Raw genomic sequence first — 27,227 nt, 5'->3', positions numbered from 1 at the left:
AACAGAAATTACATAGATGCGGTTGTAATTTAAATTTTATTAATTATAAGTGGAAATTTTTTTCAGAATAACATTCTTAAGTTTTCAAAATTTAATTTGAGTCAAAACTTTCTTTTCCACTATTTGTTGTGGAATATTATTCCCCTTTTTAAGTGGTTCACGTAAGGATATAGAAGTGTTCAACTACTTGGACTCAGTCCAGGTTCCACTACATACTAGATGAACAACTCTGGCAAGTTTCTCAATCTCTCTGAGTCTCAGTTTTCTCATCTGTAAAGTGGGGCAATCATAGTGTTCACTTAAGGTTGTTACGAGCATTAAAGGAAATCGTGTAAGTGAAGTTATTAGCCCATTATTATTATTACCATCACTGCTGCTAATGTCCCACCTAGAGAAGTAAGTTCAGTTTGTGCCACCTCACAACTTAAAATGTATTATTAATAAACAGGAAGAATAAAGGGGAAAATGCATAAAGAAATATATGACTTTGTTTTCTCTGAACGAGTTAAAAAAGTTAAGGTTTCACAGCTTAGTAAGCGATAATTAAAGTAGGTAAGACCTGGTAAAGTAACTTATGGGATACTGAATATTAAGTGCTAGAAGAATAATGGTCTGTGCTTCTGTTGTTTATGGGCTAATTCCCAAGTATTGTTATTAGATGTTTCTGGTGTGGACAAACTCTAATGATTCCTAGAGTAAAAAAATCCCAGATTAAGCCAGATTTTATTTTTCAGAAGGCTTGCTTCTGCCTTCTTCTTTCTATTTCTGTTGGTAAGTTTAAGATTTCTGAAAAGGTGCTAAAGCAGGATGTACATGAGGATAACCAGCCCATGAGGGTATGCAAGTAAGGAAGTGAACATCAGTGCGGTCACAGAGAAACCCTCCTGGCAGTGAGAAGGGTGGGTTTTCAGTACAGTTGTATCAGAGGAGTAGGGGAAGCCCTAGTGCCCACAGGATGTAAAGAAGGCTTGAGAAGTACCCAGGAAACAGCTCAACCCTGGCTCCAGTGCCTCCTATGATCCTAACAGTTTAATTTGTACATAAAGAATAAACCTTGTTTTAAGGAGGAAGAAGGTGTTTCTCAGAGGAACACTGATTAATTTTTTTTGAGGAAGACAAAATGTAGGTTGGTGAGAACCTTAGCACTAACATATCCCCATTCTGGCTGGCAAATGACTGTGTGGTCCCAATTTCACGGAGAACATTTAGTTGAGAGTGCTGGACATTGAAGAATGTTTCGTAAATCTGCAAACACAGAGAAATACTTCCCTATAGGAAGCAAATATTAAGACAGGGAACTGAACACATAAGAAAACAAGATAATCTACTCTTCCACTCCCAGCACTAAAATGAGCTAACATACCGTATGCGAAAAGTGATCTATATACTTCTTTCCAAAAAATGTGCAGAACTCGCTAGACACCATTGAATTTGGCTATATTAATTAAGATTGATGGTTATTAAAATGAAATCGCTGTTCTGAGCCAGATTTGGGGGATGGGGATTGCAGTAGTTGAGTGCTCCTTGTGAAACATGCCTAGTGAGCTTGGTGGCACTCCTGCCCAAAGGAGGACTGCCAGCACGTGCCCACTAGTGACTCTTGTGTCCATTCACTTTGAACCTTGGTGCAGGGGCTGTGCCTGACACACGCTCCTCCTTTTCTGCAGCCGAGGGCTGAGCGTGCCGTGTGGTCCCTTCCCAGAAAGCCTCCGATTTCCGCCTGATGTTCTCAGCATGTGCCCCTTTCTTTGGCCGGATTCTAAGTGCATCTGATACTGGAATTTTTAAACACAAATGCTTCTTGAGAAGTGTAGAGTGCTCTTGAACTAATATCTTAGAATTTTTAAAAGTTTCAACCTACGGGACTGTTAGTGATGCTAGTAATGATAATGATAGCATAGCAGCTAACATTTATTTAGCTCTGACCATGTGCCAGACACTCTGTCACTCATCTCTTTTAATCCCCATAATAAAACTATGAAGTAGTTGTAGTTATATCCATTTTACAGGTAAGGAGACAGGAGTTTAGAGAAGTTAAATTACCTTCCCATGGTACTGAAGGATACAGGATTTGTACCCAGGCGGTTTCACCCTAGAACTGTGTGACTATCCATTACCTTATGCTGCCCCTATGGTGGCCTGCCCCTTCCGTCACATTTCATTGCCCCAGTGAGCTTTTGTCCAGTTACATCAGCTGCCTTTCTTGACCCTTTAGTTTTTCCTCGAGACCGTTCTTCTTGTTTGACTTTTTGTTGCCTCTTTCCTTCCCTTAGTTTTCATTTTAGGTTTGCTGAATTCTAAATTTAATTAGTAAGAAAAGGAAGTGATGAAGTAAAGTATAGAAGCAAATCTTTCACCTGAAATTTTGCCACATAGGTGACATAGAAACTGGGACTAAGCTGTTAAGCTGTCTTGTAACTCAGTCTGTTAACTTTAAAAAAAACTGTTTCATGGTGTTTAGTTTCTAGACACTATCCTGGGAGTACCATGTCAGTGATACTGCTGAATGACAGATACCTTTGGTTTTAGAATTATTTGTAGTTTACATGTTTTACCTGGTTGTTAAATCCGCTTTTCTGTGATTCTCTTCACGATATTTGTTCTTGACTGATTTGAAGAACGTTGGAGATTTTTGTTGGTGGTGTTTGTTGTTTAAAAAACAGGGATCACGATGTTTCCCAAGCTGAAATCTAACTCGTAGGCTTAAGCAATCCTCCTGCCTCAGCCTCCCTAGTGGCTGGATCTACAGGTGTAGGCCATGGCCCCAGGCTTGAAGAATATTGGGTTCACAGACATTGCCGTCATGCAAATCAGTTAAGGGCCTCTGTAGCTGTATGTGCATACTCTAAAGTTCAAGCCAACCTGACTATAACCAACCACAAGAAAAAAAAAGTGTGAAATACTTTATCTCCTTGCATATTATGGTCTGTTGTCAGCATGCGTTAAAAACATCTCATCTAGTACTGACCAAATGCTTTTTGTGCTCATTACCTAATTTCCAGAAAGTGTAGCTTCGGCCGCGCCCCTGTTGCCACACAGGCTCAGTCTCTGCTGCTGCTCTGGTGAGCTTGAGAGGCACGCTACTGCCTCCTGCATGCCCGTTCATCTCATTAGGCTTGTAGCTGAGAACCCCACAGATAAAAAGAACCTCAAAAAGTTATAGATGTGATTCAAGCAGAGAGGCTAAGTCACTAGTAAGAAAGCCGTAATTTCTCTTCCTTGCATTTTTCGTTCCTTAATATTACTTTATATTGTATATCAATAACTAAGGCAGTGTTTTCTGACTGGCACACAATTCTTAGAAGTCATCCTTTATTTCTAATTATGCTCTAATTATCCTTTATTTCTAATGTTCTTGGAGTCTGACCCTTCTTGAAAAACTGCTTGAAGTCCAAATCAATAATTAGCAATAGTTACTACAGAGGAGGCAATGTTACTTACTTTCCTTGGGTGAATAAGTATCTTTTGTGTGTATTTGTTTCCAGGGTATTGCAGATATTTACTTTTCTGTGACAGAGAGAATGACAGAAACTGTCACGAGAGCCGAGTAAGGTTCTTGTGGAAGGGGACACGATTGCATCATTTTATGGACATTTATCTTGCCCCAATTTTCTATCAGATGAAGAATTTGAACCAAAGGTCTTTTGAAGATTTCGTTACTTTGCAGTCTTTATGCTGGGTGGCTAAAGGCCAATACTATTTTTGTAAAGTTACTTTGAACATGAAATTTATAGGAAGTGGCTCTGCTTTACTCCTTAAATATCACTACACTTCTGAGTCGAGATGGAAGCTAAAGAGGAATTGTAATCCAAGGCGTTTCAGTATGGGTGTCGTCAAACAGAAGTGTGAACGTTGTCCTTCTGTGAAATAGCTCTATCAGTTCTGAAGTAAAGCCCAAACATGATGTGGAATGATGTGGGATAAGTCGTTTCTACAAAAAGGAGTTGGTTTCAGAAGATGGTTTACGTGTCTCTATGTTGTTCCATGTGTTTTTCATGCTTATATATACTGAATATATTGAATTTGATGCTCTCTCTTTCACAATAAAGTTTTTATCCTTCTCACATCCCTTTGCCACACCTCTGATGATACAGGTAAAAGTGTATACAGAGGTCCCTACAAATATGAAGGCAGAGAAGAAACCCTAATATATGTCAGAAGAGAGACAAGCTGCCTAGTGTGACCAGATAATTTCTTTGTTCTGAACTGGCATCTGTGGTATTTACCTTTATCCTTATTAGTTTGCAAGTCCTTGAAAAACAGACATATCAGTGGAAGCATTTAATCATTCCTGAGACTCTGGAATTATGGCAGAAGCAATTAGATAATCAGGCTCATTATGTCCTAAGTTTGTAAATGTAAAGATGCCTTCCTGTTTAAACTGTGGAATGACCCTGCTCCCCTCCCTCTCCCTGCAGAAAATATTGACTGAACACCTGTCATGTGTTATGTGCTGTGTTAGACACTGGTGAGACACTGGAGAGACAGTATAGAATGTTCGTCTCTAAGAAGCTCACAGCTGAGTGAGTAAACTGAAGATTGCAGTTGCTGTCATGAGAGCAGGTAGCCTGTACAAGGGTGATGAAGGAGCACGGAAGAGTGACAGCCCCCACCGGGGGAGGCGTCAGGAATCCCTTCCACTGAGATGACACTTGGAGTGCCAGGCAGTTGGGAAGCAGCTGTGGATGCAGATATTTCTCACAAAAAGAAGGGGCTGTCCAGAGAAGGAGAAGACACCTGTGTGTGCTGTGGGGGGGGGGGGGGGGGCGGTTCTGCACACAGTAGGATGTCACTGGAGAGAGCTGTGAGGGGGACAGGGTAGTAGGAGATACTGGGGATGGGGCCAGTGACAGGACACAAAGGAGCTTCTGGCCCATAGGCAGTTTATAGCCATTACTCTTGAATAAATCAATGCACTCAGGATGGCAGGGTTAGGCTACTCCCATTAGAACCATGTGAAGTAGGAAAGAGCACCAAAGCATGCTTCAGGGAATCTGCATTGAGCCCCACCTCATTTGTGGCCTACTAGAGGCTGGGTTGGGGAGTTATTTAGGACTGCTGAAGAAACAGACTCAGTAGGACTTGATGAGCAGTTGACTAATGGAAGAGTGAGAAAGGAATCAAAGAGGACTCCCAGGCTACTGGGTGCAGGGTGAGACCATTCACCATGCAGGGCCATCCAGAAAGTCGTGTTAGCTCGGGGTAAAAGGAGAAGCGAACTAGAGCTAATGGTAATGTCTCCTGAGGTGAACAGGAGGAAGATCCGACCAGGAAGTTGCAGGTCATCATGACCAGGCAGCACGAGCTTAGCTCTCGCTGGAGAACACAGTCAGCCCAGGTGTGCAAAAGTTCTCCCGCAGACTCAGGCCACAGTGCAGGAGCAGAGACGGTGGGAGAGCTGAGGGAGGTGGGGTGAATCGTGTAGTCAGAATGGGGTGTGTGTTTAAGATTTGAGCAGGAATAAAAGTCCTCAGAACATCTGAACTCTGCCTTCCTGCGTTTGTGTTCTCCCCACCTATTCTCCTGTGCCCTGGAGGAGCTGTCTGGAGCTTCTATCTGCTACCACCTCCTTGAAGACTTGGCATCAGCAATTCTCACCTCTCTCCTGGACCAGTTTCTCCATCATCACTAGGATCTTTCCCTCAGCATGCAAAGATGCTGCTTTCATGCCCATCTTGAAATGCAGTCCTCCCAGTCTCACCCCCTTCTCTCCCTGACAGCAGAAGTTTTCAGAAGTTGTGTGTGCTCCTTGCCTCCGAAATCTCACCGCCTTTCTTTCTTGAGCCCTCTCCTTCCTTGGACTTTTGTCCACCTCTTTTGGAAGCTCTCCTGTCAAGGTCACTTCTCTGTCTTTGTCCTTCTGACCTGCAGTCATGGTGATCACTCCCTCCTGGATACAGGCTTTCCAGACTATTAGGGTACTCCTATGCCCTTGCTTTCCCTCACTGCTTCCTCCTCATCTGACCTGTAAACATTACAGCATCAGTGTATTTGGTTCTCTGACCATTTATGTTTTGTTGCTAACATTCCTTTCTTGGTGGTCTCAGCTGGCCTCAGGACTTGAAATATCATCCACACATAAATAGTTCCCAAATGTGTACCCTCAGCCTGGACTCTCCTGGGAAGGCCAGGCTCATAGATTCATGCCAGTGCTAAATGAAGACTCACCCTTGTCTCATCCTGATTTAAATATTTCATGTTTATTAGTTCCCCAATAGTTTTGTTAGTGTATCGAATGAATAGAGATACTTGAAAGCTATATATTTGTTTTGATTTTGGGGATTTTGTCTTTGCAGGGTTGTTTTATTTGACTAAGGCCATGGTTCTCAACCAGGGCAACATCTGTGGACATAACTGAGGGGTGCTTCTGGCATCTACTGGGTAAAAGCCAGTGACGCTGCTAAACACTGCAAAGCACAGCACAAACCGCAATGAAAAGGACTTATTCAGCCTTACATGTCAATAGTACCAAACTTGAGAAAACCTGAAACGAAGACTTACAAATTTGAATTATCTCACTGTCAGTGGAAAATGCATTGAACATTTGATACAAATAGCAAAGTAGTTTGATCATTTCTCTTTAAACACATATTTTAAATAGTTGCCAAAAGGTGGTAGCTATCTCAGACAAATGCACATTGTGAATTGTCCTCTTTTGAGCCTGAGATTCCTTTAAGTGTGCCTATTGGATTTTGAGTACCTGCAGTTAAATAGTGTTGCTCTTGGCAGGACTTAGTGAGCAAATGAGGTATGATCTCTCTGATCTCAGTCGTCTGCTCAGTCAGCCATGACCTTCTCAGTGTCTCTTCTTTCTACACCCTGTCTCCACTGAGCCATGGCCCAGGCAGTTCACAGTGGGGTGGCCAGAGATTACCACAGGGGAAAAATGCAGGGCCCCAGAGCGGAGGTTCATGTGGGGTTCAGGATAAATTGGAATGATTTCTGTTTTCCAATGAATATTGTCCAAACTGTCATTGTACTTTAACTCCAAAAAAATCTTTCAATCAAAAGCTTTTGGATGAAGTACTGAGCAATGGGATAGAATTTTTATTAGACAAATTGTGGTTACTTCAAGTTCCATTTGGATGTGGACAGATAATTTTTACATATGTATATATGTATGCATCATGCACATACACAATCATGTGTACCTGTATACACACAAACAATAAAAATTGCCACAGGGCCGTAGGAAATATACATTTGAAAAAGAAGTAATTTTGTGTAGTGTGATAAGTAGAATTGTCCCTAGTAGGACTTAGTGAACCTCCCATAGGGTTTCTTCCTTACGTCTACTGCTTCATCAGAGGATGTCCAAGGTTGCATTTTGTTTTTAAAAATAAATCTCTATTGAAGTAATACATTGTGGAAAAGATTGTGATCTAATATCTGATCAAATTCTTTAATAAATTGGCTACTATTCATGTCTTAAAGGCAATTCCATTGTTTTCAGTTTAATGCTGGCAATTTGAAGTGTGCTTTCCAAATTTTGTCAGTTTTTTTCCTTTAATGTTTGTTATAGAAGCTTAGAGATATTATGTTGGTATGCTTTATAATATAATAGAAACTTTAAATTAACACGGACTGTGTGTGTGTGTTTTGTGTGTGGGTGTGTATCTCTCCTTGGTTCTTTAGGGAACACCCAGCCTCTTTAATCAGTAGATCACAGTCAAGGGGAAGAACAGAATTTTGTTAACCTGTGCATTCTGGAAGGGGATGAGCATCCCAGGTGTTAGTATCTCCTGGTCCCAAAGAGAAGCAAACAAACCATGACGGTCTCAGGAGGAAGCCATCATTTGCGTTGATGTCCTCTGGTCTCCAGCAAATTCAGGTTACTAAACATGAACTCTCACTAAATGCACATGGAAACAAACCACCATCAGTCAAAGTCAGCAGAAATAACAAATAATAAATAAGTCCCCCAAGAACTTCAAATACTGGAATTATCTAATTCAGAATATAAAATTACAAAAACGTGTGTAAATAAAAATGTCAAATCAGAAAAAATAAGCAAGCAAGAACAGAATGTAAAAATGCCCAGGTAGGTTTGAAAAAGAACCAAAGAGAACTTTGGATGTGCCAAAAAATAAAAATAAAAAAAGAAAGAAAGTGTTAAGTGGCCGATTTAGGATTAGATTAGATTGCTGAAGGACAATTAGTTGGCTGTGCAGAAATTAACCCAGACTATTACAGATAAAAACAAAGAGATAAAAATTACAAAAAGGAAATTAAGAGAATAGAAAGTAAAAGGAGAAGTCTAATATTCTTTCCCAGAAGAAAATAGAGTGAAAAGAGGCAATATCTAAAGAGATAGTTGCTGAGAAATTTCTAGACTTAATAAAAGAGTCACAGATGCAGGAAGCACCATGGACCCCAAGCAGAAAGCCGTGTAGACACATTGGAGTGAAACCCCAGGATACCAAACAAAACAGGAAAATCTTTACATTAACAAGAGAAAAAAGACATGACATTACCTACAAAGGAATGACAATTAGACCGGAAGCACACTTCTCGCTGGCAGAAATTGCAAACCAGAAGACAGTAGGAAAATACTGTCAGCATGGAAGAGAAGATAATTTTCAACCTTGAACTGTGCACTTAGCAAAACTTCTTTCAAATACGAACAAGTTAATTTTTCCCCATTAAGGGAACTTCTAAAGAATGCATTTTAAGAAGGGAATTTATGCTCCAAGAAAGGTGCAAGAAAGAATGAGTTAATATTGAAAGCCAAAATCATTCAAGAAATGTTTGTTATTGCTTCCTATGTAGGCCCACATGCCTGGCTGTTTATTTTGATTTTTTTCTCAATCTCAGACTTTCAAAATCAGAGAATTAAGAGATGTAGTCGTCTATTAGTAAAAGAACTAAGAAATCTTAACTTTCCATTGAGACTTAATTATAGATACCATTAACATTGTAATGTAATCGTTATAATAATGGCTAACAGTTACTACTTGCTGATAACCATAAAACCTGGATTTTCTCTTTTAAACATCAAAGCTTTTAGGTACTATTACTATCTTTATTTTACAAACAGGGACATAGTGATTTTCTTACATTTCTATGAGAAGTGCCATTTAATCTACATTAGTGTACCCGGTGATTTGGCGTGGCAGATATTAATATGCAAGTGGTACAGAGGAGACTATGACTTCAGAGTCGTTAAGTGGTTTGTGTTAAGATATCACAGCTGGTTACTAACAGAGCTGGCTCTCCCTCCATTCGTTGAGCTAACTTTTCTTAGTCCTCTTTCTACCTAGAATCTTATAGTTTAAGGCTTTTATAAATCAAGTATGTATTTAAATTAATTATAGGAGTTCCATTATCCACATGTGCTATGATTCACACACACTTAGGTCATCTCATCGCAGGAGGGATTCCTCCTGCATTGCACTGTGGCTTAGCGAAACAGCACAAGGCTAGAAAGCCAGTGAGACAGGCCTGGGTCAGGCTCGACCACTTGTGCTGGCTCAGGAAAGGTGTGCAGTCTCTGTGCACTTCTTTTTCTTCACCTGTCACTTGGGATAGTCTCAGCCCTCATGTTCTATGCTTTTATATAGTTTTTTCCTTAAAAGAGCAGTCTTCTGTAACATGGACTAAAAATGAGGAGAGCAAATTTTAAAAAAAAAAAATCATTTTAAGCCTTTCTTGAGAATTAAGTACCGAAACATATGGTTACAAAAATGTTTAAAATTAATCAAAAACTTTTTCTTGGAATCAAGAAAACAATTCTATTTATAATAAAAAAGAATAAAGTGTTTAGGAACAAATTTAGCCAAAGTGTAAACATTATTCCCTGAAAACTATTACACATTGTTGAAAGAAATATTAAAGACCAAAATAAAGGGGAACAACATCCTATAGTCATGGATTGGAAGGCACAATAATGTTAGCATGGGAATAGTCCCCATTTTGATCTACAGATTCAACATGATCCCTTTCAGATTCCCTGTTGGTGTTTTTGCAAAAATCAACAGGCTGATCCTAAAATTCATATGGAAATTCAAGGGACAGAGAGTAGCTAAAATAACCTTAAAAAAGAACAAAGTCGGAGAACTCATACTTCCTAATTTTTAAACTTGCCACAGAGCTACAGTAACCAGGACTGTGTGGTACTGGCATAAGGACAGACATAGAGTACAGCAATGAAATCGAATTGAAAGTCAGAAATTATCTCCCACAATTTTGATTAATTGATTTTTGAGGAAAGTGCTAAGACAATTGAATGAGAAAAATAACCTTTCCAACAAATAATACTGAGACAGCTGGATGTCAACATGCAAATGAATGAAGTTAGACCCTTTCATCACACCAAATATAAAAATTTACTAAAAATTGATCAAAAATTCAAATGTAAGAAGAGAAACTATAAAACTCGTAAAAATGTATAGGAATAAATCTCCATAACCTTAGATTAATGAAGCCTTCTCGAATATGACACCACAAGCACCTGCTACACAAGCGAATATAGACAAATTGGACTTCATCAAAATTAAAAGATAAAAAAGCTTTTATGCTTCAGAGAGCACAGTCAAGAAAGTGAAAAGTCAGCCTACAGAATGAGAGAAAATATTTACAAATTATATATCTGATAAGGGACTTGGATCCAGAATGTATAAAGAATTCTTACAACTCTATAATAAAAAGATAAGTAATCCAATTTGAAAATGGGCAAAGGATTTGAATAGACATGTCTCCAAAAAAGATATACAAGTGGCCAGTAGGCACATGAAAAGGTAATTGCTTCATATCATTAGTTATCAGAGAAGTACACATCGAAACCACAGTAAGGTACCACTCAGTGCCCACTAGAATGACCACAGTCTAGCAGACCATAACAAGTACTGGGGAGAATGGGAAGAAATCAGAGCCCTGTTTCCCTGCTGGTGGGAATGTAAAGTGGTGCAGCCACATTGGAAAAGTCTACATTTCCTCAATTGGTAAAACAGTTCTCTTCTGACCCAGCAATTCCACCCCTAAGTATATAACTAAAAGAAATTAAAACATATGTTTGTGAAAAGACATGAACGTTCATGGTAGCATTATTCACAAAAGGCAAAGGATGGAGGCATCACGGATATTCATCTCATGGACGGTTAAATAAAATTTGGTATACTTATATAATAGAATATTAATTTGGCCATAAAAAATGAACAATGTACTGATTCAAACCACAATATGGATGAACTTTGAAAATGTTATGCTAAGTAAAAGAAACCAGGCACAAAGACCAGAAATTAATATAATTCCATTTATACGAAGTGCCCAGAATAGGCAAATCTGGAGATACAAGGTAGATTATCTGTTTGCCAGGGCTAGGGTACTAGGAGAAAACTGCTAAATGATACAGGGTTTCTTTCTGGGATGATGAAAGTGTTCTAAAATTGATTGTGGTGATGGTTGTACATTTCTATGAATATAACAAAAGCCATTGAAACATATGCTTTAAATGAATGAGTTGTATGCTATGTGAATTGTATCTCAAAATAGCTGTTCTAAATAATCGTTAAAATTACATTTTGACCAGGTGTGGTGACTCATGCCTGTAATCCCAGCACTTTGGGAGGTTGAGACAGGGAGATCACGAGGTCAGGAGTTCAAGACCAGCCTGGCCAAGATGGTGAAGCCCCACCTCTACTGAAAAAGAAAACACAAAAGTAGCTAGGTGTAGTGGCAGGTGCCTGTAATGCCATCTATTCGGGAGGCTGAGACAGAGAATTGCTTGAACCTGGGAGGCGGAGGGTGCAGTGAGCCAAGATCGCGCCACTGCACTCCAGCCTGGGCGACAGAGCGAGTCTCTGTCTCAAAAAAACAAAACCAAAAATTACATTTTAAGAACTAGAAATTATAGTTAATTTTGACTGGTTATCCAAGATAACTTTAGGAACCAGATAAGAAAAGATCCACCTTTCTAGCATGACATTAAAGTTCTGGTAATATAAGAACTTTGTAGTCACATAGCTCTTGATTTGAATCCTGTTTTAGAATAGTTGATTTATATAGCTTCCCTGAATCTCAGCTTCATGTGGGTACTAATAGTTCTTAGCCCGTGGGTTGCTTGGAAAATTAAATGAGTGACCCCATCTAAAGAGCTTAGCACAGTGCTATCAGTGATAGCCCTCAGGAGGGGCCATAACCATCATAAGGTTGTGGTAAGAGTTGGAGGAGAAAGACCCGTCCTCATCTTTGCGAGTGCTGTTCCTCCTGCCTGGAGTACCACCCTGTCTCACGGCTTGATTAATCCCTTTATGACCTCCCTGGTAGACTCCATTCAAGCTCCATTTCTGGGGGGTATTTCTCACATGCTGCGCCTGGCAGCCATGCTACAACCCCAAAGCCTTTCTCCCCTTGCAGACCTGTCATTTTACTAGGTTCAGCACTGGTTTGTTGGCCCATCTGACCCTCTCTGTGATACCTGAGAGCAGGAGCTGCGGCTTCACTCCCAGATCCCCAGTGCTTAGCTCAGTGCTCAGTGATTGGTGGGTGCGTAGTGAACAATGGCTGAGAGAATCAATAAATTGTATGAATAGGGTCAAATGCTTCCACTGGACTCCCAAACATTAGTTTACTGGTAAATAGGTTAATCTGAAATGTTTTATGTTGAAAAATTTATTTAATGATTTGACATCATTGGTTTCTTAGTATACTTTGAGAAAATAGTATAGTCCTGACATTGAAATAACGATAAACATCAAAAAACCTAAATGTAATTATAAATTTACATTTAAATTTAACTGTTACAAGTCAATAGAAAAATTTTTTGAATTAATAATTAGCCACTAATTACTTACTGGCTAATAAGTAGGTTTTCATTTCAAAAGGCACTTTTTTTGAAGGACCTCTTTGTGCTATATAAACCTCTGTGGAAAGTTGAAACTTTGTATTTTTTAACGTACCATCTGAATTGACAAGGGAAATTGAAAATTTGGATTTCCACGGTAGTCCCATTGTATTTCTTAAGGATAATAATGTTGCTGTAAATGTACGTATCAAGTTTGTGGAGTAAGTGAATCTGGTGTATGTTTGAACTTGCGCTAAGCCATATTCTTGCCAAAATTTGGAAAACCTATTTAGAAGTATTGCCCTTATCCGTGTGCCTGTTCTCCAGAAGCCATACACTTTGATCATAATATTTGCCTCCCTGCTTCATCTGCAAAAGAACATAAAGTCATTGGTATGTGATAAATTATGATATTCATGTATCTAAACTGTATGAATCCATTATTAACTGCTAATATGTGTATTATTACCTTGAGAATTTGGTATTAAATGGTGTTTTCTCATAACCTTACCTTGATACAAGGTAAAACTGTCTCAGAAGTGCCTTTTAACTTTGTGATCTTTTAAAAACAGGTAGAGTTTTCATTAAAGACCAGAGAACATTAAAACAATTTCAGTACTTTCATCAATATATGGTCCCTTTCATCCAATCATTTCAAAATATTACACAAAATGTAGGAGCCCTTTCTGTAGATAACACTGAAATGAAGTTGGAAAGTGGCATTGCCTTAAGTATAGTACAGAGAAACTTTTGCCCGGGGGCCATATCATATCATTTGGATGGCTGTGCAGGTTTCTGAGTAAGAGCCATCACCACTTATTTTGTTAAGAGAAAGGCAGCCCAAATAAATTCCTTTCTTGTTTCCTTTAACGAGTTACCCTGTGAACTAAGCTATGTTTCTTTCTCTCCCCATGAGTCCCAAAGTAGCTTTATTAATAGGAATATATGATGTTTGTGTTCTTAAAAAAAATCAGGGTGGTCTTAGATGTCTGTCGTCCATTCTGGCATTTCCCTTTATACAACCCTTTTGAATTTTCTGTGAAAAAAACTGGCATTCCAACAGCTTTTCTTTGGCCTAATGCCTGGGCTGCATATTGAAGCAGCAAATTAGGAATGTTAAGATGTCCCCGAAAGAAAAACATTTGTTACGAAAGTAGGAGCTGATGTGACACATAGAATTAGGGCTTCTTAACTTGTCTAAATGACAGTTAATGATCTTTTTTCTTTTTCTTTTCTTTTATTATTTTAACAGGGTGGCTGGGAGTGCAGAATGAAAGAAATGCCCAGAGGCCGAAATTGGGTTTGGTTCACCAAACTGTTAAATGTGTCAAATGCACTTGACTGATAATACATCTTTTGCCTCTTTTTAGGAGCTAATTTCGTTACTCGAAAAATTAGCCGGTCAGTAGCTAAGATTTACCTTGGACAACTGGAATGTTTCAGTTTGGGAAATCTGGATGCCAAACGAGATTGGGGCCACGCCAAGGACTATGTGGAGGTAGGAACTGACACATTACATTCTTGAAAATACCCGTATCCATTGATATTCTAAATGCCAAGCGTACAGTGAAAAAGTGTGACCTAGAGATGGGGGCATACAAACCTTTGCCGATGCAGATATGTTTACACTCATGCTACTTTCAATTCTGGGATCGGTAGTTCAGAAGTACAGGTAGCTTACACTGATTGGTACTTGAATGAGGAAAACTTTCACAAATACTCTTTTAATTATTTGTGCTGGATGTTGGATGGATAGATAGATGGAAAAAATGTTTGAATGGTGCTCCTCTTTATTTTGGGGTATAAAAGTACTAGTTTTCAGATCATCTAGAAATACTACCTCATTTCAATGTATATAATCCAAGATTCTCAGACTTACATTATTCTACTAAATCCCGCCCCGAGTAATATTCTTATGGAACTCCTTGCTTTCTGCTGCTGAAGAGTCTGGTTATTAACATCACACACTTCTTAACATGTCAGATTGCGTGTCGTGGAGCTTTACCTATTAACGAGAGAGAAAGATGTTAATAATGATTCTCTTGTAAAATAATGGATATTGTTAAAGGGAAATTCAGATTTTCATTCTTGGGATTCCTAGACATGCTGTTTTGGGTTTGCATATATTACATATACAAGTAGTATGATTTTTCTTTTATAAACAAGTGGTTACATTTTACTTTGTCCTGACCTCCCTGCTTTTAAATATCCGTGTTGGTTCTGCGACCAGACATGAGCAAGCATGGTAGAGACATTATCCTTTCCCTGGAGTTGCCTGTCCTTATTCAAGCGCTCACAGATTTCCTGTGCTCATGAGTCTATTTCCGTCCTGAGTGGTCCCTCTCTGGGAAACTGGACCCAGCTTTCTTGTTCATTTATGCAATTCAGAAAGAAACTGTAATGCCTACAAAAGAAAGCAAACAATTAGTTTGTTTGCTAGTGCAGAGATTAGGCTCACCTGCAATCTTCTTTTTGTTTATAATAATAAAAAATGTGTGTGTGTTTGAACACCTAATAGTGATTTCTGTTACACACAAAATAATTAGCTTTGACTTGAAATTTTGAACATTGCAACATTAAGATCATTTATTTAGTTATTTAGTTATTTATTTTTGAGACAGAGTCTCACTCTGTTGCTCAGGCTAGAGTGCAGTGGCATGATTTCGGCCTACTCCAACCTCTGCCTCCCAGGTTCGAGCGATTCTCCTGCCTCAGCCTCCCGAGTAGCTGGGATTACAGGCATGTGCCATCACACCTGGCTAAGTTTTGATTTTTTAGCAGAGATGGGGTTTCACCATTTTGGCCAGGTGGGTCTCAAACTCCTGACCTTAGATGATCCGCCCGCCTCAGCCTTCTGAAGTGCTGGGATTACAGGGATGAGCCACCGTGCCCAGGCTAGATCTTTTAAATATGTGCTTCTAGGCTATAATTACAAAGAAGCATTTTATGACATTAATCCTTAGATATATTTTCAGAACATCACATCGAAAACTATATAGGTCCACACTTAGAAATTATGAGAAAGTAGATACTGGCAAGAGAAGCCAAAACTTTCTTTTGTCTAACCTAAATGACCTTACCTACTAAAAAATAAGAGGCTTGTTTTGTAAAAATACATTATTTTCTCAATAATATCTATTTATCGTTTAGCCTTCTAGCTAGCCATCAGCATCTGCATAGAGCTATGTAATAAGCTATATAGGTATTCTTTTTTTTTTTTTTTTTTTTTTGAGACGGAGTCTTGCTCTGTCGCCAATCTGGAGTGCAGTGGCACAATCTCAGCTCACTGCAACCTCTGCCTCCCGGGTTCAAGAGATTCTCCTGCCTCAGACTCGTGAGTAGATGGGACTACAGGCGCGCGCCACCACACCCAGCTAAGTTTTGTATTTTTAGTAGAGACGAGGTTTCACCGTGTTGACCAGGATGGTCTTGATCTGTTGACCTCATGATCCACCCACCGTGGCCTCCCAAAGTGCTGGGATTACAGGCTTGAGCCACTGCACCTGGCCCTATATAGGTATTCTTTATCCAAAATCTTCTCCAAGTTCAAGGAAACAAATAGATTAAATTTCATTCAATTTTATTATTTTGCACTTAGGTGAAAAAGGAGTCAGGAATCTAATAGATTTTGATAGTGAGGGAAACGGTATACCATAATGTTGATAGTGCTTTTTACAGGTTACGTTTATTTTCTTCTTTATACTGTCTTTATTTTCCATATATTTTAAATGAACGTGTGTAAACCTTTGTAATTGGCTGGAGTAGGAGCTGATATTTCAGAAATAGGCCAAATAGTCTTATGAAAATGAATGAGACTGTTAAGTAAGTAAGGAGAAAGTCTTGTGTAAACTAGTAGATCTGAAAGAAGGACCCTGCTGTGATCTCACTCCCCAAATGCCAAGCTAGCACTGCTGCAAGTGTAGTCCACATCTTGGCACAACAAGCCCACATTTGAATTAGCATAAAATAAAAATATTTTATAAACATTTTGGCTCAAATAGGGGTTGGTGCAAAAAGGTTGTGTCAAATGAAGTCATTTTTATTATTGCTTGACAAGATGGTCTCATTACAGCCTTTCCACAGGCCAACATATTCACACAACACTCTAGCCTTTGAATAAAAATACATAAACACTCTACCCTTTAAATAAAAATTTGAAATGGTTGGATTCCATGGAGAGACAGATAGAAAGTTAGGTCATTCTCCTTGCCATCCAAGTCTTGATTGGTTCCATAATACAACTGGGTCTTGTGTATTAAGGACTCTCTTGGGTTTCTAATATGTTGATGATGTAGGAAGCATTTTATAGTTCTCATTTATGTGTTCTGAACAAAGTTTAAATTTCTTGGTTTCTGAAAAGGTACGATTATTAAGTAAGAATTTATAGCTTGGTACTCTCCATTTTAAGAAATATTATCATTCCTTGCAATTTTAAATGTATTAACATAAGGTGACTTCAGAGATTTATGACTAAAAGTGAATTTGTTGCCAAAATTAAAGTCAGCAATCATAAAAATGAAAAAGGAGAGGTATTGTTTGTTTAAAACACATATGCACCCTGACACTGAAATCAACTTTAGAATAAAGAAGTGTTTGCAAATGTAGATCAAACAAGTCCTATTACCGTCTCATTTACACACATTTTAATTATACAGTTGAAATGGGAAGAGTTCCCTTATCCACCTCGCAGAGCATGTGATGGGGTGTGGCCTGCTTCATTCGTGCCCCACTGCTCAGACCTCTTGGGGGAGCATGCAGATGGGCAGGTTGTGGGGCTCCCACCCTGCGGCAGTGTCTAGAGGTGAATGTTGACAGCTGAAGCCCCAGCGCGCATGCGTTACAGGGCGCGCTTTCAGCTTAGCCGTCCATGGGCGGCTTGTGTTAGCTCAGTTAGACTCCTTATCTCCAGGACAGAGCGCTTTCTGTATCCTGAGGTTCTTGCTTTGGTATACTGGAAGAATCAGATCACACGTGGGCTTGGAGAATAAGTGCAAGGTTTTCTTGAGTGGAAGTGGCTCTCAGCAGATGGGGGAGCCAGAAGGGAGGTGGAGTGGGAAGGTGGTTTTCCCCTGGACTCGGGTCTCTCAGTGGCCGGAGCTCTCCTCTCTCCCCCCCGGCCAAACCCCGCATACTTCCACCGGTCTGTGGACTGCTGGTGTACTGGTGCCTGTTGGTACCTCTCGACATTCTCTCAACATCCAGCTGCTTGTGTGTTCCTCTGGATGTCCAGCCGCTTGTGTCTCTGCCTGCTAGAGTCTCGGGGTTTTTATAGGCACAGCATGAGGGTGTGGTGGGCCAGGGTGGTCTTGGGGAAATGCAACATTTGGACGTGAAGGCAGGAGTGCCTGTCCTCACCTAGTCCGTGGGCATAGGCCCCGGGGTGGAGCCCTTACCAGGGACCTGCCCTTCTCCTCCCGGCACTTCCCTGCCCCTCTTACGTATCACAACCCCTCTCTTTTATACGCAAAAATTTTAGTAAACTTTTAGATGAAGTGACTGACACTTTTTTACTTATCAGTGAATTTCTGTAATGAAGAGCAGAGAGCATTTTCTCCTCCTGTTGTGAGGTGGGTGCTGGTGATCCCTGCTGTGCAAGTAGATTGTTTCTCAGCTTAGACAAGCTGTTTTATCTTGATTTTTCCATCTGTGTAAAGGACAGAATATAAACACTGTAAAAAATTAGCATCAGTGCGCTATGCATACATGAATAAAGCTTACCTCTGACTTGTAAAAAACGATTTATAAAAAGTCCTTACTTGTTGCTGATTCCAATTCATTTTCATCCACCTGTAGTCTTGCTTCCTAGATCAAGATGTCTTCAAAGTTACTTAAATGAGTAAGAAGTATTTCAACTTGAAGAAAAAATATATACAGCTATATTAAATGATATTGTACTTCTGAATAAAGTCATAGGCAGTTAAGATCTTTTCCAGTATTTTATTATAAAACTTTTTAAACATACAAAATAATTGAATAAATTTTACCTCAAATACCCACATACCACCCAAATTCTGTAATTAATGTCTACAATTACTGTTGCATTTTGAGCAAAAATTACTATTTAAGTAATTACTGCAGTGCTAATGGCTTACAGCTATAAACAATTTGCACAAACACAAGTTACTAAAAATTTGCATTTTATGGGATATAGATAGCAGTTCAAAGTTTTAAAATATTTTTATCTGAAGTATTTACCTGACCCCTCTGCAACCTGCTTTTATGCCCACCTCCCTCCATCTAGGCTCAAGCAGCTTCACGAGAAACACTCTAGTGGCGACGCTTGCCGTTTTCAACCAGTGTCCAGCAGTCAGGATCAGAGCAGTGGTGGCTGAAAACAGCAAGGGAGAGAACCTCTGACTTCTCAGGGTGGCATTGTTCGCTCAGCATATATTCTATTGAGTACCTGCCATGGTCACTGTTCTGGTTGCTACAAATGACAGTGTATGGTCCCACTGAGGTCCCACATTGATAAAAGTATGTGAAACACAACTATAGCCAGAACATATTGACTGATAAGCTAATTGGTAGGAGCTGGGCCAGAGTATCTTAAGGCTCTTACCGCCCACAAAAAAGGCCCCTTGCTCTTGGGAGACAGGGTGAATCAAGAGACCTAAGTCCATCCTCTTTCCAGGACTCAGTAAAAGCCATGTATAAAGTGGCAAGAGGTTTTCCTGCTACAGCGAATCCCACAGATGCTCCAGAAAGGTCCTACTGGTAATCCGGAGGACGTGAAGATCGTTCGGGGTGAGCGTTGAAATTCAGCAGAATTTAACATCATATACCTGCATCCTTTTTTGTGTGTGGAGGTGGCAGGGGACAGTGAGCACAGACTGAATAATAACAAAACGGCTTTTAGAAATAAATGTAATTGCCAAATGTTAAGCACTTGTTACATACTGGAAACTTTTGAAGACTTTTTATGGATTTTAAAGGTAAGAAACTGGCTGAGATAGCTATCAGATCTTGCTGAACCTGTGCTATTGGCTGTATCAGGTAAAGAAGCAAAGGGTGTGTTTGGGGAAAGTATGCAGTCAGGTCTCCAGTCCCTTCTGTCCCTTGTCCTCAGAATGAATTCACCTTCATTCCAGCTCTCAGTTCTCAGCTAATGCAGAGACCTGGGGAGGGTGAGGAGCCTCTGGCAGGGTACATAGGTTATAGACAGAGCTGGGAGAATTGCCCACTGCTGCCCAGTCCTTTCTTTCCTATCTGTCCATCTTCTACTAGCATTTTGTATTCTATGTGACACAAATCTGAAAGGATCAGATGTCATTTAAACTTTGAGATCTTATTTAAGGGAAGTGTGCTTGTTGCAACATCACCTTTGATGTCAGATTTTTCACGACTCTTTCATTGGACTTGTGACAGGGTGCTCCGTTTATTGGCCCGCCATGCTCAACTGCTTGCGGGAGGGAGCGCATGAGTGAGCGGGTGTGGGATCCGGCTGGCTGCTGCTCTGTGCGCTGGCAGGAGCAAGCTCCATTTACTCAGCGTGCTGCGCTCAACCCCTTGCGGGAAGGAGCATGCACGTGAGAGAGCAAGACCAGCTGCTCTGGTCACTGGCAGGAGCAGTCTCGTGCGGGTGTTGCTGTGGTACACAGGTGGGGGTGCCTGTGCCCCTGAAGCCCAGAGGGTGTGTTACAGTGCTGTCTTAGCTCTGCCGTCTGTGGACAGGCGTGTGTTATCAGCTCAGCTGGCCCTTTGCCTCATCACGTGGAGCAGCTGCCCTCCACCAGCGAGGGCAAAGGGCCAGTGTAACAGCCTTTTCTGGGTACCCGCACTCAGTGGGTCCTGAGCTCTTGTCTGGAGTCCAAGAAGAATGAGGTGGCATGGACACTTGAAGGATGGTGAAGGCGGATGCACTAGTCTGTTCTCATGCTGCTGCTGAAAACATCCTGGAGACTGGGTATTTATAAAGAAAAGGAAAGGAGGTTTAATGGTCTCACGGTTGGTTCCACGTGGCTGGGGAGGCCTCACAATCATGGTGGAAGGCGAAAGGCATGTCTTCCATGGCAGCAGGGAAGAGAGAGAATGAGAGCCAAGTGAAAGGGATTTCCCCTTTTAAAGCCAACAGCTCTTGTGAGACTTATTCGCTACCATGAGAACAGGAGGGGAGACCGCCCCCACGATTCAGTTGTCTCCCACTGGGTCCCTCCCACAACACGTGGGAGTTATGGGAGCTACAATTCAAGGGGAGATTTGAAAGGGGACACAGCCACACTGCACCAATGGAGGATTTTCTTTAGCTTTGGAAATGGCTCTCAGCAGAGAGGGGAGCTGGCTGTGGAGGGGACGGGACAAACAGGTAGTCTTCCCTCGACGTCCGGCCGGCTCTTCCCTGAAGTCAAGCCGCCTCTCCTCCGAAGTCCAGCCGCTCTCTGAAGTCAAGTCTCCTCTCTCCAGTCAAACCACTTTTCTCGCTTCTACTGACTGAGACTGGGGTCTTTATAGGCAGAGGATGGGGTACAGGACGGGCCATTGGTAGTTTTGAAAAAGGCAACGTTAGATGGGCAAAAAGGCATTATTCAGAAAGAACCATTCAGGAGAGAGTGGACAAACAGGAGTAGAGGTTGTCACCTTGGGCCCTGAGTTTCAGGCTTTTTGGTTTGAAGGTGGGGCTTCACCAGGGACCTGCCCCTGTCTGCCTCCTGCCTCTGTCACCATCAGTAGACCATGTTTGTTCATATGCAGGAGAGTAGAATATAGCAGTAGTGTCTTTTTGTGTTTCAGTTGTCTAAAGTGTTAGTGGTGCCGTTTGTTAGTAAGGCCTTACTTAACAGAAAGCAATGGTGAGGTTGTAGCTGTCTCATAAAGTGACAGTGGTCCAGAAAAACCAGGCCTCTGCTGAGAGCTATCTTAACAACATCGTTCCTATCTTCCTAGCACGGGGGAAGGCATTGTGTAACTATATGCAGAGGATATTTACCTGGAGAGTTTCCTAGAAAATCTGTTCTATTAGAATCTTTGTCAAGTGACTGTTAGGTAACAAGGCCAGCAGTTGAATTTCTACTCACTTTGGGAGTCTAATTCCATATTATTACTTCGGAGCCTAAGGTGTTCTTTCTTGGAAGGCAAATATGTCCCTGGCCTGCTTGCTGAATGTGTTATAATACTTGTCGATTTTTTATTTTGACTTTTTATATTGATTAGTGAGGTATTGTTATTGTTTTCCATTGTGGGAAAAAATCTAGCCTTCTGTGGGGCTATTTAATACAATCTCTTTGAAAAATACACCAAGAAATACAAATGGAAATAACTAAATAAATAGTCTCTCCTTTATCTGTATTTAGAAGAACGTAGTTTCTGTGTTGTTTCTAACAAACCAAACATTTAAGAAAGGCAATTCAAGGGCCTTGATTAATAAAGAGAAAAGAACAGCTTTATTTATAGGAAAAGAAAAGCTTGTAACAGTTTCCTACATCTTTGAAACATAACATGTTTAGATTAAGCAAAAAACCATTTTCCTGATCCGGCTGTGGAAAACTCTGTATAACAAATTCAACTCGCCATTTCTCTTTTTTTCTCTTTTTTCATCCTGAACAGTAAACTTTTCAGTGTATTATTTAAAATAAGTTAGAAAAATGTAGAAAATCAGTTGCCTGTTTTATCTGGCTGGGTCTTGCTTGATTGGAATGACATCCCAGGAGCTGCTGTGTCCCCAAATAAGAACCTGTAGCGCCCGTTTTAAAGTGTTGTTTAATGAAAGACACCTATATCACCCATATTTCCAGTGTGAATCGAGTTTTCATTCACAGATAATTTAGAAACATGAGACTGGGTGCATTCTTAGATCACATTTTCAGTTTGATTTAAACCACATAATATTGAGCATATTATGTTAAATCAGAAAAGCAGTTATTGGCAAGGATATGTATGGAGAGAGGATGAAAATGCATAGAGAATAAAGTTGCATATTCATATAAAATGGGTTAGGTATAGTGCCTGTGGACGTGGATTATGAGGATTATGAAACTTCATGTAAGTGCTGCTTAAGTTCTAATGGGTAGCAATTAACCACATTAAGATGGAAGCTTGTACTCCACCCTTTAGTCATGCTCGTTGATGTGAAGTGTCATTATGCCACTGCGGACCATGAAGTGACCCATTGTACTTGAAAGTCATGATGCTAGTCTTAAGAGCAAAAGTCCCAGGAAAATAGTGTAAGAAAGTTCTTACACTAAAGAACTTCTCACACTTAGGTTAGCTGTTCACTTTTACACTTACCAAGTCCATGAGATTCCTTCAGCTTTCTCTATCCACCCCAGCCCGATCTGCCCTTCCTCTTTCCCTACCCTGCTCCCCAGCTGCCTCTTCCTTCACTGGTGTCTCCCAGTTTTTTGTGACTTCCATGAAAGTCTAGAAAATCTGAAAATATGAACTAAACTGACTGTTTAATTTTAATAACAAGACTGTCCATGGGAAATAGATATAAATATCTCTTATAAGATGCGACATCATCTACATTTAGTGATGATTTTGCTTAGACAAGGTATATATCTTCAGTATTCAGTGCTTCATATTTACACTCATGCACTCTGGAGAGGGCAAACCGTGTTTGCAATTGAGGCAGTCTTTTGCACACACACCGTATGTTAATCACTCTGTCTCTCTTGCTCTGTCTCTTTCCTAGACACACACAGGCTGAAAGTCCGATCTCTGTTTTTCAATGCATGCTAAAGTCCTGTTTGGCTTTATCCTACTGATTAGCACCTTTATTGCAGGAAATAATTTACTAAAATTACGTGTTTTGTCTTTGCAGAGCTCTGGTGGAGAAGCCTGGGGGCTCTGCTCTGTCCCTTTGTGGGTCACTTGAATGCCTAAGCCCAAGCGCCCGGTTCCCAGGCTCATCCTCAGGGGACTCTAATACAAGCATGTTAATCTTGCCTTTGTATCCAAGGCCACAAAACAACACCTTTTTTAAGCTGAATGTTCCCAAAAGCAAAGAAACACGTTTTATTTTCAGCCCCATTCACTTCCTGCTGGAAGACATCTCTTCCGCTTCTCCTGTGGGAGGAATTACAGCAGTAACGCCACGAAGATTCTCCTCCTGTGGGAGGAATTACAGCAGTAACGCCACCAAGATCCTCCTTATCCTTTTTCTCAGGTGAAGAAGAAAGTTTGATCCTCTCTGTGAGTGTTGGGTCGTTTGTATTTTTAGTATCTGTTATTTCAGTTTTCTACCTGTTGACGTCAATACAGCTGGGATAATTGATGGCTTTGTAGTGCTGATTTGATCTCCCCTAGACTCTGATTGTCTAATGACCCAGGGCATCAACGGTAAGACCAGGCAACATGGACTGGATACTGTGGGAAATGGGTCAGATCTCATGTAAGCATAAGCTGTTTAACACTGACTTGCTGGTGAAATACGTTTAATACAGGCTGGGGACTTTGTTCCATGTGCTCCTACTCTATGCCTTATCGAAGGTGAAGAATATTCAAAAGCCATTGTTCTCTTGGGATCAAATTACCAGAGGATTTTTGACTTGTTAGAGTTGCTTCAGAAACTATGCTACATATGCCCCAAACAGATAAATTTGGGGTATAGTTAAGTAAAAGTCTCCTTTTCCTTTTAGAAGAGAAAAACAATTGGACTTCTCCTAGGGCCAGTTATGTACAGGTACAGTTTACAGAAGCCGAATTATGTAAAGGCAACATTGAGAAATCCTTTGAGAAATTGTCTTTACATTGTTGGCCTAAGCCTCATATGGAAATTATTAGTAGAGTTCTCAAAGAAAGGGATGAAATTACTCCATGGGATAGCTTCCCTAAGTACCTCTCAGAGTTATGTAAAATATTTGAGATCACTTTTACCATTTTTCTCATAGAGAGAATGGCTGGGCTCTTGCTATAAAGAGAAAAGTGAGGGAGACCTCTGAGGAGCAGTCAGGACTTTGTTAGCTGTCTCATGTTGGTCTCTTTTGGGGAAGCTTCTTGAAGGCAGGACCTGGATCCTATCCCTCTTTATCTTTAATCATCCCTCCCAACATGCCTGGCACATACAGATGCCCAGTAAATACCTGAATTGGATCTCCCTGCCCATCATTTCTTCATAAAATTATAAAAATGAAATTGGTATATATGAAATGTGTTCCATTTCTTTTACTGTTAAAAGATGCTTTCTTTAGCTAGCACAAGACATTGCCCCCAGAATATGATCTTACCACACTTAGGTTGAGTTGTGCTGGATTTACTTGATATCGGCAAAACGTTTGCAAGCACCTTTCTTTCTTGTTCAGTGCAGACCATAAAGGAAAGGAAGTAATGTCTATATGTTCTCACACAGCGGCCAGTTTCCTGATTTTCTCTAGATTCTACTATTATTAGACCTCATGCCTAGCTTTATTTTTACTTTTGACTTACTTACTTATTTTGAGGTAGGTCTCACTCTGTCACCCATACTGGAGTGCAGTGGCATGATTTTGGCTCACTGAAGCCTTGATCTCCCAGGCTCAAGTGATCCTCCCACCTCAGCCTGCTGAGTAGCTGGGACTACAGGCATGTACCACCACACCCAGCTGATTTTTTTTTTCTTTTTAGTAGAGATAAGGCCTCCCTATGTTGCCCAGGCTGGTCTTGAACTCCTGAGCTCAAATGATCTGTCCATCTCGGCCTCCCAAAGGGCTAGATTATAGGCGTGAGCCACCATGCCCAGCCTTATTCCTAGTTTTAAAGGAAGAATATCTAAGCAGATAGAAAAATGGAAAGGTAGAAGGATAAACTGGCCCTATTTTACAAAACAGTACTTAAAAATCACTAATCTAGCGTTAGCTTGAAAGACCAAGTACCCATGGGAGTACTTGATGATGTCGACATCAGCTCATTCAGAAACCTTTTTGTGTGATCATCACTCTATTTCCTCTCAGTGTTCAAGGATCTCACTGGTTAGAGGATTCTTCTAGAGAGCCAGAGTTCCAAGGAAGGCTCTGTTGTTACGGAAAACCTTCCCACTTTCCTATCCCTCCCTTCTCCCGTCTCTATCGTGTCTCTCCGTCTGTACCCGTCACCAACACATGCAAATTAGAAGCAGGTCATCTTGTAATAATAGGGCTTTATTTTTAATATAGTATATTTTATTATATTAATATACAGAATTTTACTTAAAGATTCTTATGTAGTATTTGACAGTGGCTCTGGGAAAATCTGTGCACACAGTGCAGTAAGAAGAAAGGAGAAGCCTTCTGCAGTACCATTTTCTGTCCCTTGTGAGTGTGGTTTCATTTCCTCCCTGGTCGCACATCACCCACATGCTCAGACGACATATCCCTGTTCTCGGGTCCGTCCTCCAGCTTCTGACTCACAAAGCAGAGCAGTAATGTGTGGGTGCTTGTGCTGGAGGGTACAGGTTGCATTCCGGGAAGGTGACTTGGCTGGCCTCCTGTCTCTCGGGCCATTCTGTCACCAAGTCCACAGGATACAGATAGCCATTCAAAGTAGTGGAGCTGTGCCTACTTCGTCTCACCAGAAAAAGGCAGAGATGAGGATGTCAAGGGCTGCATAGTTTCGTGTGTTTTTTCTTACAGTGTGTCCTTTAGTCAAGAATTACTTGCTGGTTTTGCCTGGGTCTTCAATTTCAAGTTTGAAAATAAAATACAAAGATAGATCACTAGAACTTATTTTAAACCCTGGAAGGTTGTCCTTTTCTATTCCTGTAGTGCTTTGTCGTTTACGTCTTTGTATTTGATTCTCCCAACACATATTTAACCATGGTTAGGAGAGCACGGATTGGTTTTTGTCATTTTCGTAGGAAAAGGCTGACATTGGAAGCAGAAACCCTTGTCTCATGTCTTCTCTTGGTATCAGGCAGTGGGTCTCAGCCCTGTTCTGCCAGCTCCTCAGGGCAGTGTCTTACCATGATACTGCGCCGTGTTTCTGGGTTGATTTTTGGCATATTTAGTCATTCTTGTGAGATTTTAAAGTCATGTTTTTTAGTGACTTCAAGTGTTGATTGTGTAGCAAACATATTCCTCTCACTAGGAATGACATATAAACTAGCATCTCTGCTACTGGCCTGATATCTATAGTCATACTGTGAAACCACTCCAGTGTGAGAAACTGAGTGAGAAGGAAACTGTAAAACATCTCAGGAGCCAAATGTTAAAAGGCTAGGCCCTGTGTCCTAAACAGACTTCCTTTACAGTAAGTAGTATTTTAATAGTTGTACAATCATATAATTTGAAGAAGATATCAATTCTGTACAGGAAATACAAGTTTAACAGAAGTCATTTCATTTGATGCTTATCTTCAAAAAAACACCTGAAGAAGCTTGAAGCTGTGGCATGGGTGGTTTAGATTCCATTGCCTTTTGTCAGTGGCAGTGGAAACTTCATTGTAGTTAAGCATCTGCCTGGGCCTTTGGGAAAACAAAGCATCATTGACTGGCTGGCTAATGAGTCATCTATTAAAATCATCCCTAATGAATTGTGGGTTTGCTTGTTTAATTGCGCGT

General features: G+C 40.5%; 1 protein-coding gene across 3 annotated transcripts in view; it reads left to right on the top strand.

Moving 5' to 3' along the window:
• The window catches only part of GMDS (GDP-mannose 4,6-dehydratase), a 637,149-nt gene that overhangs the window by 299,164 nt on the left and 310,758 nt on the right, over nt 1–27,227 (top strand). For all 3 annotated transcript variants that reach the window (XM_003896946.3, XM_021936583.2, XM_009204344.4), the window contains exon 7: nt 14,152–14,279. In XM_003896946.3, coding sequence (XP_003896995.1) covers nt 14,152–14,279 — 128 coding nt within the window. The remainder of the gene's footprint in view (nt 1–14,151; nt 14,280–27,227) is intronic.

This window comes from Papio anubis, chromosome 6, assembly GCF_008728515.1.
Source record: "Papio anubis isolate 15944 chromosome 6, Panubis1.0, whole genome shotgun sequence".
Classification (NCBI taxonomy): domain Eukaryota; kingdom Metazoa; phylum Chordata; class Mammalia; order Primates; family Cercopithecidae; genus Papio; species Papio anubis.
This window is presented reverse-complemented; position numbering and strand designations above follow the sequence as displayed.